This window comes from Microcaecilia unicolor, chromosome 11 (genome assembly GCF_901765095.1).
Source record: "Microcaecilia unicolor chromosome 11, aMicUni1.1, whole genome shotgun sequence".
NCBI lineage: Eukaryota > Metazoa > Chordata > Amphibia > Gymnophiona > Siphonopidae > Microcaecilia > Microcaecilia unicolor.
In genome coordinates, this window is record NC_044041.1 from 177,604,673 (window position 1) to 177,616,825 (window position 12,153).

Below are 12,153 nucleotides of genomic sequence, written 5' to 3' on the forward strand. Positions count from 1 at the left end.
AGGTTTGACAAAATTCCTGGAGGAAAAGTCCATAGTCTACTATTGAGACAAAAATGGGACGCAACTGCTTGCCCTGGGATTTGTAGTATGGAGCGCTGCCACGATTTGAGTTTCTGCCAGGTACTTGTGACCTGGCTTGGCCACTGTTTGGAAAACAGGATACTGGGCTAGATGGGCCATTGGTCTGACCCAGTATGGCTACTCTTATGTTCTTATGTCCTGTTACCACAACAAGGGTCTGGAGCATCAGTGTGTTTGCACTTCCTGGGCTTTGTGCCCCGAAGATCCTTAGTCTTGCTTATCTCTTTGAAAGGTTCTATTGCAGGAGGAAGATGAGGTACAAAGCTGCTTAGTATCCTTGCATGGGTCCAGACAAGGAAGCTTTAGAGCAGGGCTTCCCAAAGTGGTGACCAGAACTACACAGGCTTGTCATTCCGATGCACTTTGGCAGGGTTGCTGTGAGCACTGCGGATGTGACCATGGGGTAGCAGCTGAAAAAAAGATTGGTAAGCTCTGCTTTAGAACAATGCTAGCAGTAAATTTGAGGGTCTGAGATCATGCCCAATACACCCTAATGAGTGAGGTTCATTCTTGGGATTCCAGCTGTCTAGAGAAAGAGAACTCATGAGAAGGGGTCTGTGACCCAGGCGCATCCCATTTTCACATCTGACAAAACCCAAAGCTGTGATGGAAAAGCTCTTACTCCCAGATGCATCCCTCACCTCTCAGACAAGTGGTATGTCTTGTTAATTTTGAATGTCTTCTTGAAGAAGAAAGCAAATATTCCCAATATACATAACGTCATAGTTTAGGGCAGGGGTTCTCAATCTGGTCCTTAGGGCACACCCAGCCAATCAGGTTTTCAACATATCCAAGATGACTATCCTGCTTATAATCGAAATAGAAAAACGCCTATATTGTGACCCAAATCGGGAGATAGACGTTTATCTCACAAAAACGAATAAAGCGGTATAATCGAAAGCCGAATTTGGACGTTTTCAACTGCACTCCGTCGCGGATGCGGACAAAGTTGATGGGGGCGTGTCGAAGGCGTGGTGAAGGCGGAACTGGGGCGTGGTTATCGGCCGATCAGAGATGGGCGCCTTTCGCCGATAATGGAAAAAATATGCGTTTTTAGCGAGAATTTAGGGCACTTTTCCTGGACCCTGTTTTTCCACGAATAAGGCCCCAAAAAGTGCCCTAAATGACCAGATGACCACTGGAGGGAATCGGGGATGACCTCCCCTGACTCCCCCAGTGGTCACAAACCCCCTCCCACCACAAAATATGCCGTTTCACAACTTTTTATTTTCACCCTCAAATGTCATACCCACCTCCCTGGCAGCAGTATGCAGGTCACTGGAGCAGTTATTAGGGGGTGCAGTGGACTTCAGGCAGGTGGACCCAGGCCCATCCCCCCCACCTGTTACACTTGTGCTGGTAAATGGGAGCCCTCCAAACTGGCCCCCAAACCCACTGTACCCACATGTAGGTGCCCCCCTTCACCCATTAGGGCTATAGTAATGGTGTAGACTTGTGGGCAGTGGGTTTTGAGGGGGATTTGGGGGGCTCAACACCCAAGGGAAGGGTGCTATGCACCTGGGAGCTGTTTTACCTTTTTTTTTCTTTTTGTAAAAGTGCCCCCTAGGGTGCCCGGTTGGTGTCCTGGCATGTGAGGGGGACCAATGCACTACGAATCCTGGCCCCTCCCACGAATAAATGTCTTGGAGTTATTCGTTTTTGAGCTGGGCGCTTTTGGTTTCCATTATCGCTGAAATACAAAAACGCCCAGCTCAAAAAAAGATAAACGTCCATGTTTTTTGAAAATACGGTTCGGTCCACCCCTTCACGGACCCGTTCTCGGAGATAAACGCCCATGGAGATAGACGTTTCTGTTCGATTATGCCCCTTCACGTATGAGAGAGATTTGGAAGCAGTGCATAAAAATCTGCCTCATGCATATTCATTATGGGTATCCTGAAAATGTGACTGACTAGGTGTGTCCTGCTGATTGGATTGAGAACCATTGGCTTAGGGGATTTATTTACACTGTTCCATTTTAGAGGTCCAAGGGAGTATGGATATTGTTTAACCAAGAGCTTCCCAAACTGGGGGTCTGCATCCCATATTTTGGGTGATGACCTGGGTGGGTTCTCCATAGGTGCATCATTATTCTGCATCTCTGGAGAGTCACACAGTTTTATTTGGCTACCATCATGAAGTCACGCCCACAAAAATATTGATAAGCACTGAATAACCCCACACACACTGCTGCAGGGCCACCGAGAAGGAGAGGGGCAAGATTCCTCAGACCCAGCCTCCAAGGGCCGAGGTCTGTCTCTCTCCTGCTCCTGTGTGTCAGGACCCGGGTGATTACATCAACACGATATCCTGGTCCAGCACACAGGAGAGAGAGAGTGACAAACCGAGGGAGGAGCAGATGCAGGAAGGTAGGGGGGGCAGTAACCGACCAAATTGGGGGGGGGGGGCAGCCCAAGTGGGGGGGCCGGTGGTGGCTGCAGCGGCTGCACCTGAGTAGGGGGAGGGCAGTAGTTGTGGCTGCCCTACCTCAAGCCCGGCTCGGCCCTCACTGTTGATGCCTACTTAAAATGCCAACTATTATAATTGTTGTGGGCATTTGCTATTTTTGTTGCAGAAACAAAGTAAGTGGTACAGAGACATGATGTACACGCCTGGGAACCCAACAGGGATTAGGAAAATAACTGAGGAGAGTTGCAGAGCCAGGGACTCTAAAATCCATAACCAGCACATCTACTAACTTAACCTTATTGCCTTATACTTTTGAATTGATTTTTGTAGGGCTATAAATACTTTATTTGTGGAAACCACCAATTTTATTTAAAATATACACATTGACCACATGTCTTTTAGACTTTTGCCTGTTTGCTTTTAGCATTTTCTCTCCCCTGTCCACCATGAGGGGCATTTTCGAAAGAAACGTCTAAGCTGGAATTTGGACGTCTTTGTACAATGTCCAAATTCGGAGGCAGGGAAAAGGTCATTTTCAAAAAAAGATGGACGTCCATCTTTGTTTTCGAAAATACCATGGACGTCCTTGGATTTGGACGTCTTTGATTTTTGGCCATTTTCGAACACAAAGATGCTCAAGTCTAAAACGTTCAAATTCAAGCCATTTGGATGTGGGAGGAGCCAGCACTTGCAGTACACTGGTCTCCCTGACATGCCAGGACAGCAATCGGGCACCCTAAGGGGCACTGCAGTGGACTTCATAAAATGCTCCCAGGTACACAGCTCCCTTACCTTGTGTGCTGAGCCACCAAAACCCACTACCTCCAACTGTATGCCACTACCATAGCCCTTACAGGTGAAGGGGGCACCTATATGTGGGTACAGAGGGTTTCTGGTGGGTTTTGGAGGGCTCGCTGTTTCCTCCGCAAATGTTAAGGTATGGGCCTGGGTCCACCTGTCTGAAGTGCACTGCACCCAATAAAACTGCTCCAGGGACCTGCTTGCGCTGTCATAGACCTGAGTATGACATCTGAGGCTGGCAAGTAATATTTTTAATGATGTTTTTTGAGGGTGGGAGGGGATTAGTGACCACTGGGGGAATCAGTGGAAGTCATCCCTGATTCCCTCCAGTGGTCATCTGGTCATTTCGGGCACCTTTTTGTGTCTTATTCATAATAAAAACAGGTCTGGGTGAAAACGTCCAAGTTTTAGTGCTGGACGTCTTTGCTTTTTTCCATTATGGCTCAAAGACATACAAGTATTAGGAATGCCCAAGTCCAGCCTCGACCACGCCTCCAGTACGCCCCCTTGAGATTTGAATGTCCTTGCGACGGACTTCCGATAAAGACGTCCAAAATTGGGTTTCGATTATACTGATTTGGACATCTCTGAGAGATGGACGTAAAAGTGCTGATTTATGTCACATTTTGGACGTCTAGCTCTTTCGAAAATGAGCCTGCAAGTCTCTTATCTGTATATGCAATGGTTGTGACATTTTTCTAAATTCTTCCTGCTTAAAGTCAAGTTAACACCCTCTTCTTTTTATTTCTATGTAGAACCTCTAGGGCTGCCCTCGCCATTTCATAAGAGGTTCCCTACGCTAGTCATGGAGACAACCGCTGGAGAGAAGGCAGAATTTTGACAGTGTTAAAACCCATAACAATAACGATAATAATAAAAATGTAAGAATCTTTTTTTTATAGCTTCAGAGTTTCATTGCATTTTATTACACCATCTTTCCCCCACCCCTATATCCCCTTCCACTTTATGAATGGCCCCAGCATACACCCTGGACTCCAACTCCCTCTTATCAGCCTAAAGGAAGATCACAGTGTAATTTTTCATAGTAGCCAGCCATCTTTGAGCTGATTGCTGCAAGGTCTCTGTGACATCACAAGGAAACTTCCAAAAACCACACCCCTTCCCCGGGACTTCACTGTTACATCAGAGGAAATTTAACTGTGACCTCATCGCCTTTGAAAGCGAATGGAAGAATGGGAGTCTCTGGCAGAGATATGCTGAGGTCTTGGCAGGGCAGGGATGGAAAATGCAGGTGGAAGTCTATGAGTGAATGCTACTCCCACCAGTGGAAGGAATCTGTTGTGCCAGACAAAATGTATGTGGATGTTGCTGAGGGATGTGGGGGCTTCTGAAGTACTGTCTCTTCTTCCCCATTCTACTGCCAAACAGATCACTCTGTAATTTTAGGGAGAAAGGTCTTCTTTCCATATGATGGCTGCCTCCATATTCTGGACAGGTGCAAACAAGGGTTCGGACATAATGTGATGGACTGGAGAGAAGAGAGAAAAGTGGCTGATATCTTAAGGTTTTCAGTCCTTTTTTTCTGGTTTAAGTCTCTGTCTCCAGTGTAGAAAAAGGTTCTTGTGATAGAAGAACTGGCGATTCATTCCTGGGGAACAGCCGGGGATGAATGAGGGTTTACTCCTGTATGTAGAGGTTGCTCGTTGCACCAGGCTCATCCACTGGCCTTGTTTCTACCACAATCATTCTACAGGGAGAACAACAGCCATAAGAACCAGGATATAACAAAGAAAATGATCTTACAGAAGCTCCACTGAAAGAAATGAGGTGAACTGGAACTAGGCATAGGTCATTTTGTGAGCAGGCCCCTTCCTTATGAGTTCTGATAGGTTACAGAACTCGTTACCTTCCTTATAGAAGTTTGTTTAAGGTTCTCTAGTTTCCTTGCCCCTCCCCCAAATTCAGTAAATACCTGAGCTGGCGGAGACCCCCAAGCTCTGCCAGCTGAAGAGGTCCTGCTCTGGTAGTCCAGAACTTTCCCATACTTGCCACAGCCAGAGGCATTCTCTATAGGCCACCACCAAGTAGCCCTCCTCCTCCTCCTGCACATGTGCAAAACCTGAGCATGCGTGGGGGGGGGGGGGGTGAACCAGCACAGTGAGTACAGGAGTGTTCTTGGCCACCAGAGTAGGACCTCTTCAGCGAGCGGGGCTTGGGGATGCTAACCAGCCTTAACAAGGGTGCCACAATTTTGTGGGCCTGAGCGAGCCCAAAGCTGGAGGGCCCAGGCCCACTATGTCATGAGTGTTTAGCTGAATTTTAGGAGTTAGGTGCTGTAAGATAAAAATTATTATTCAATTGTAAAGAAAAAAGGGAAATATTCTCTTTTTTTTTCCCCTGTTTTGTGTTTGGCAGTACTGGGAAGGTGAAAATTTTAATAAATAAAATATGCAGGTGCTGAGGCCTACAGGAATGTACACACATGCACATATTGTAACAGACACAGACGTGTCCACATACACACACACACCTGCAGGCAGAAACACATAGCACATGTTTGTATCCTCTCTCTCTGCCTTTTAATCCCTAAGATATTAAGACATAATTTATTTGTAAGCATTACCCCCAAACCTAAACTCCAGTTCATACATCTTGCCTTTACTCATCTGTCCCATCCGATTAGCTTTTAAACCAGTCAGGGGTCTATTTGTAACCCCATTTTCTCAATTTTTCCCATAATAATGCTTGTGCATGAACCCGTGGGCCTTTAGGGGATGTGCTGTGACAAGTGAGAAGGGTGCAGACCTGCCAAGTCTCCCGCTTTTGCAAGTCATCTCCCACCGGAGTGCTGGGATCTCCGTTTCCACTTTCCAGGGACAGCAGGAAATGCCTTCATTAAACATCAACTCCTGCTGCCGCTGGTCTCGCAGCAGCAGGAAATGATGTTTTACAAGGTGTCTCCTGCTGTCACTGGAAAGGGAGGCTGGTGGTTGTGGGCAGAGCTGAGGGTGGTTCTGGGTGGAGCTGTGGGTGATTCAGGGTGAAGCTATGGATAGGTTGGGCGGAGCTATTGGCTGGCCCTAAATCTCCCGCTCCAGAGGCTGACTCCCTTGGCAGCTCTGAGGATGTCAGAGGACATGTGAGATGGGTCGAGGCAAAAAATTACCTGTCAGATCCCAGGAGCCTGAATGCTCTGCTCTGGTCTTGAAGCTCTTCCAGCACCTGCAGCAGAAAAGAGGTCTGGGTGATTTGGGGTCAGCATGACTTCCCTTCTACACACATCCTATGGAGCTGTGCAAGCACCGGCATCAGTACAGAGGGATCCATTACCCATAATCTCTTACCCCGTGCTCTCAGCATTCCCTCTGGTAGTGAGTAAGCAGACCAGATACTTATCTGTTACCCATAAGCCCTGTCACACCTGCACACTTACCGCTGCAGAGCACAGCTGCCGCACCTGCACGCCATGCCTCCAGAAAACATGGATGCCATTCTGTCTGTGAACTACAACAAAGCATATCTGAATCAGGAGGGTAAACAGCAATCATTTATTCAGGAATGGCCCAACCCTAGTAGTTGCCTATATCATATATTTCTAAATCATACCAGTCTGTCCATCAAATAATCTTCACAAATGGCAGGTACGTTGCTAATACAATATAGGGGCACCGATAAGAGAGTTCTTGAGAGAAATAAACTCTCTTTTTGAGGGCATGAAAATGTTACGTTGACACGGAGTGCACATAAAAAAGATAAGTGATTTTTCAGTAGTCTTTTATTCTAATATATTATACATATTTTGTTTGTGATTTTGATTTTTGAAATTTTTTGGACACTTTAACACCTTATATTAATTTGTGGTGTGGTGGTAGGCCAATGATGTAACTTCCAATGTATGTTCACCTTTGAGGCGTTCCTTGGTGGATACCATATAAGTGACTGGAATACTCTGAGGGCATTTCCATTTAATATATATATTTTTATAATAATTATTTGTTTTATTTGTGGGATAAGAGTACTTGAAATTATATTGTATAAGCAACATAGCTGTCCTTTGTGAAAACAATTTGTGGGGCAACACAGTTACAGCAATCAACATTTCTATATTCAGTATCTCCCAATCCTTCTCCCATGTTATTAAGCGGCTTCCCATCCCTTCCTGACCTCCTTCATAGCAGCACTGGCAGGTCAGTCAGTTTACCAACACAATGCTTGTCATGCCCAGTGCAGATTCGTAAGCATCTGTGCATGCTGAAGGCCTGATGGGCCCCACCCCCTCCAAACTTCCTGTTTGAGAACGGTGGGAACCAGTAGGCCTTGAGTACACGCAGAAGCTCAATGCCCCTTGCCAGGTACAAGGAGTGTTGTCTTGGTACACTAACTGACAAGTCAGTGCTCCAAGATGGGAGGTAGAGAAGGGAAGATGCTGGACACCTTGGGGTGGGGGATAGGGAGATACTGGACACCATGGAGGGGTGGAATAGGGAGAGAGATACTGGACACCATGGAGGAGGGATGGAAGGGAAGGAGAGAGATGTTGGACCCATGTCATTGAGGGTGGGGGGGAAGAAAATAGGGAAGGAGAGATGTACTGGACACCATGTGGGGGGAGGTATGGAAGGGAAAATGTGAGACACCACAGGGGGAGGGGGAGGGGAGGGGAAATGTTGGGCTACAGAAGGGAAGGAAAGATGCTAGATGTGAGGTGGGTAAGGGGAAGGCCTTGAGTTGCCCTGGGGTAGGGAGTAGGAGTGGCCTAGGGTTAGTGCTGCGGACTTTCATCCTGGTGAACTGGGTTCAATTCCCACTGCAGCTGTCTATGACTCTGGGTAAGTCACTCAACCCTCAATTGCCCCGGGTACAAAATAAGTGCATATATAGCCAGTGGTGGGAGGCAGGGATAGTGCTGGGCAGACTTATACGGTCTGTGCCAGAGCCGGTGGTGGGAAGCGGGGCTGGTGGTTGGGAGGCGAGGATAGTGCTGGGTAGACTTATACGGTCTGTGCCAGAGCCGGTGGTTAGGAGGCGGGGCTGGTGGTTGGGAGGCGGGGCTGGTGGTTGGGAGGTGAGGATAGTGCTGGGCAGACTTATGCGGTCTGTGCCCTGAAGAACACAGGTACAGATCAAAGTAGGGTATACACAAAAAGTAGCACATATGAGTTATCTTGTTGGGCAGACTGGATGGACCGTGCAGGTCTTTTTCTGCCGTCAACTACTATGTTACTATATATATATGTTACTTTGATAGTAACCACACAAAGACAGTATATCATCCCATCCCCCTTCCCCAGCAGGGTGGGGGGAAGGAGGTGCACAACTGAAGGGTTGCCAAGGGTGTCAGATACCCTTGGGTCATTCCTTTATTTATCCATCTGTGCAATACATTCTTAATTGAATAGAAATCCATCTGAGCTGCACTTTCTCTGACAGGTAAAAATGCTTCTATGTCACATGTTCTTTAAGTAACAATTCATCTGTTCCAAACTCTTTCTCTGCAGATGATCCTCATAAAGGATCCCAGAATTTAGGCACAGCAGATTTTTAGATACTCAGCCTTGCCCTGTTGACTGTGGAGAAATGATTCACTCCCTGGTGATCTTGGAGGGGAAGAAGAAATCCTCTCCCTGATGATCAGATAAGGGAATGGATGTGATAACAGTTATGTCCCACCTACCTATTGACTCCACAGAGACATTAAAGATGACTTCAGGCACAGATGTTTTCTTACTCAGCCCCCCATGAAGATCTACAATCCTAAGGGTGTCTGAAAAGCAGAAGAGAAAAATGTTTCAACATGGAAATAAAAAGGTACCCCCCAACCCCACCCTGATATTCAAAGCATTTAACCGGGAGAATCAGCACCTGGCCAGTTAAATGCCTTATAACCAGCTATCAGGCAAGCCAGTTATACTGGGTGATATAACTGGCTATCCACCAATTTTTCAGGCCCACTTTATTTTATTTTTTATTTATTAGGTTTTTTTTTACCGTCTTTTTGAAGGAATTCACTCAAGGCGGTGTACAGCAAGAATAAGTCAAACATAAGCAGTAGACAATTACAGCAGTAAAAATATTCAAACAATACTACAAAGTATGGCATGGAGGGGCATAATCGAAAGGGGCGCCCAAGTTTTCCTGAGGACGTCCTCGCAGGACGTCCCGGCAAAGGGGCAGGGAAACCTATATTATCGAAACAAGATGGGCGTCCATCTTTCGTTTCGATAATACGGTCGGGGACGCCCAAATCGCAAAATTTAGGACGACCTTAGAGATGGTCATCCTTAGAGATGGTCATCCCCGATTTTCGGCGATAATGGAAACCGAGGACGCCCATCTCAGAAACGACCAAATCCAAGCCATTTGGTCATGGGAGGATCCAGCATTCATAGTGCACTGATCCCCCTGACGGCACTCCGACATAATAGACCATACAAAAAAAAACCCAACAAAACAGACTAAAACCAAAACAGACCATAACAAAAAAAAACCCTTCCAAAAAAAAACCTATACAAAAAACACCCACAACAAAACAGATTTATGATTCTCACTAGATACCAAGTGTGGATAGTGAAGTCAAGCCATAGGCAGGTGCCAGGACTTTCAAGTGACAAGCCGTGGAATTTCTCAGTAATTTATGGCTCCTCCACTTCTTTGTACCCTTCAAATTCGTACCATTCAAAAATAAATCTATTTCATCAGGCCCTTTTGTCGGGAGTCAATTTTGTCAGGGACTTTTATGTTGGGAACGTTTTTTGTTTAGAGCTTTTTTGTCTGGTTTCTTTTGTCTGGTTTCTTTTGACCGGGTGACCCCCCTGACATGCCAAGACACCAACCGGGCACCCTAGGGGGCACTGCAGTGGACTTCAGAAATTCCTCCCAGGTGCATAGCTCCCTTACCTTGGGTGCTCAGCCCCCCAACCCCCCCCAAAACCCACTACCCACAACACTACCATAGCCCTAAGGGGTGAAGGGGGTACAGTGGGTTTCTGGTGGGTTTTGAAGGGCTCACATTTACCACCACAAGTGTAACAGGTGGGGGGGGGGGGGGGGGGGATGGGCCTGGGTCCACCTGCCTGAAGTGCACTGCACCCACTAAAACTGCTCCAGGGACCTACATACTGCTGTCAGGGAGCTGAGTATGACATTTGAGGCTGGCATACAGGCTGGCAAAAACTATTTTTAAAGTTGTTTTTTTAGGGTGGGAAGAGGGTTAGTGACCACTGGGGGAGTAAGGGGAGGTCATCCCCGATTCCCTCCGGTGGTCATCTGGTTAGTTCGGGCACCTTTTTGAGGCTTGGTTGTAAGAAAAAATGGACCAAGTAAAGTCGCCCAAGTGCTCGTCAGGGACGCCCTTCTTTTTTTCATTATCGGTCGAGGACGGCCATGTGTTAGGCACGCCCCATTCCCGCCTTCGCTATGCTTCCGACAGGCCCCTGTGAACTTTGGTCGTCCCCGCGACGGAAAGCAGTTGAGGATGCCCAAAATCGGCTTTCGATTATGCCGATTTGGGCGAACCTGGGAGATGGGAAAAATTCACTATTTCTGGGATGGGCGGGACAAATTGTTTGTTCTTTTGGCCGCTGTCGGAGACAGGGTGCTGGGCTCGATGGACCCTTGGTCTGTCCCAGCATGGTGATGCTTATGTACTTATGTACTTATTATAGAACAGCACTGAGTGCCGATTTCGCACCCACATTTGAGAATCAGGAATAACCCCAGCTGAAATCAGGTGTAATAAATGGTTCCCAATTTGGGATCACATCCCCAGTATTCTGTAATACTGCACACAAATTTGAAGCACGCCCCTGAGCCGCTCATGCACCTCCTGTGGCAACACCCTATTTTCGGTTGCACGATATGGGATTTGGGCGTACATTGTTACAGAATAGCGCACACCAAGATGTGAATGCAAATTCAATTAGCGCCCAGTTATTGGCACTAATTAATTTGTTAGCTGATCTGATTGGGTGCACATCCTAGATCAGCATCCAAATATCAGCACCCAATTTTATAGATTCCGGGGCATGTGCATAAGAAAACATATAGGTGGATGAGTTGGTGGGAGAGGACAGATGGATGAATGATTGATACACAACAGGTGGAAGGTTGGATGGACAGGTGGAAGATGGGGTAGACAACTGGAAAGAATCATTGATTGAAAGATAGATGGATAACTGGTTGAAAAGATATATGGTTGGATTAATGGAAGGTTGGATGGATCAACAAATGACTGATAGGATTGTAGTGCTGGATAGAAAGAGGGCTATAAGGATGGGATTATGTAATTAATTTGAATGTAATCTGAAATTGCTCAGTTATACATGAACTAAGCAGCTAAAGGGTTAAACAAATGGATGGTTAGAGAATGAATGGATGGATGGAAGGCTGATTGGATGACTGGATCATTCCAGGGATGAATAACTGATTGGCCAGATGTTCAAGACAACACTTCACTTAAACATAAGATCAGATGCCACAAAGTAAACTGTGGTAACACCTCTGTGGAAGGAGCACTTTTTGTGACCAGACCAGGGCTAGCCCAAGCATTAGGCAGAACCAGGCAGTCACCTAAGGCAGCAGCTTCTTGGTGGGGTAAGGAGGCAGCAAAGAGCAGCTGTCAACAAGGCAAAAAAAATATATAGCTTGACAACCAAACAAAGAAACAATTAGAGGTATTTCTAGAAGCAGGGAGGCTGTTCAGTTTTATCCAGATTTTTCAAGAAGGAGCTGGCATTGGAGTGATGATGGTTATTGATGGAGCCAAGGAGCATCCTGTACACCTGTGTCAGCCAGCTCCACAGAATCTGCAGATCCAAAAGACTCCGTCTAGATCCTCTGAGGAAGACAACTTCAGCTATTTGGTCCAAGGGCCCCTCTGGCCTCTGATAAGATGCCCTTCTT

At 46.7% G+C, this 12,153-nt stretch overlaps 1 protein-coding gene across 1 annotated transcript in view; it reads right to left on the minus strand.

Annotated features, from left to right (window-relative positions):
• Positions 1–3,906: 3,906 nt before the first annotated feature.
• Positions 3,907–12,153, minus strand: part of MAP4K1 (mitogen-activated protein kinase kinase kinase kinase 1) — a 136,967-nt gene continuing 128,720 nt past the window's right edge. The window contains 4 exon segments of the mRNA XM_030218380.1: positions 3,907–4,999; positions 6,419–6,474; positions 6,686–6,756; positions 8,927–9,016. Of these exon segments, the coding sequence (XP_030074240.1) occupies positions 4,930–4,999; positions 6,419–6,474; positions 6,686–6,756; positions 8,927–9,016 (287 nt within the window). The 3' untranslated portion in view covers positions 3,907–4,929.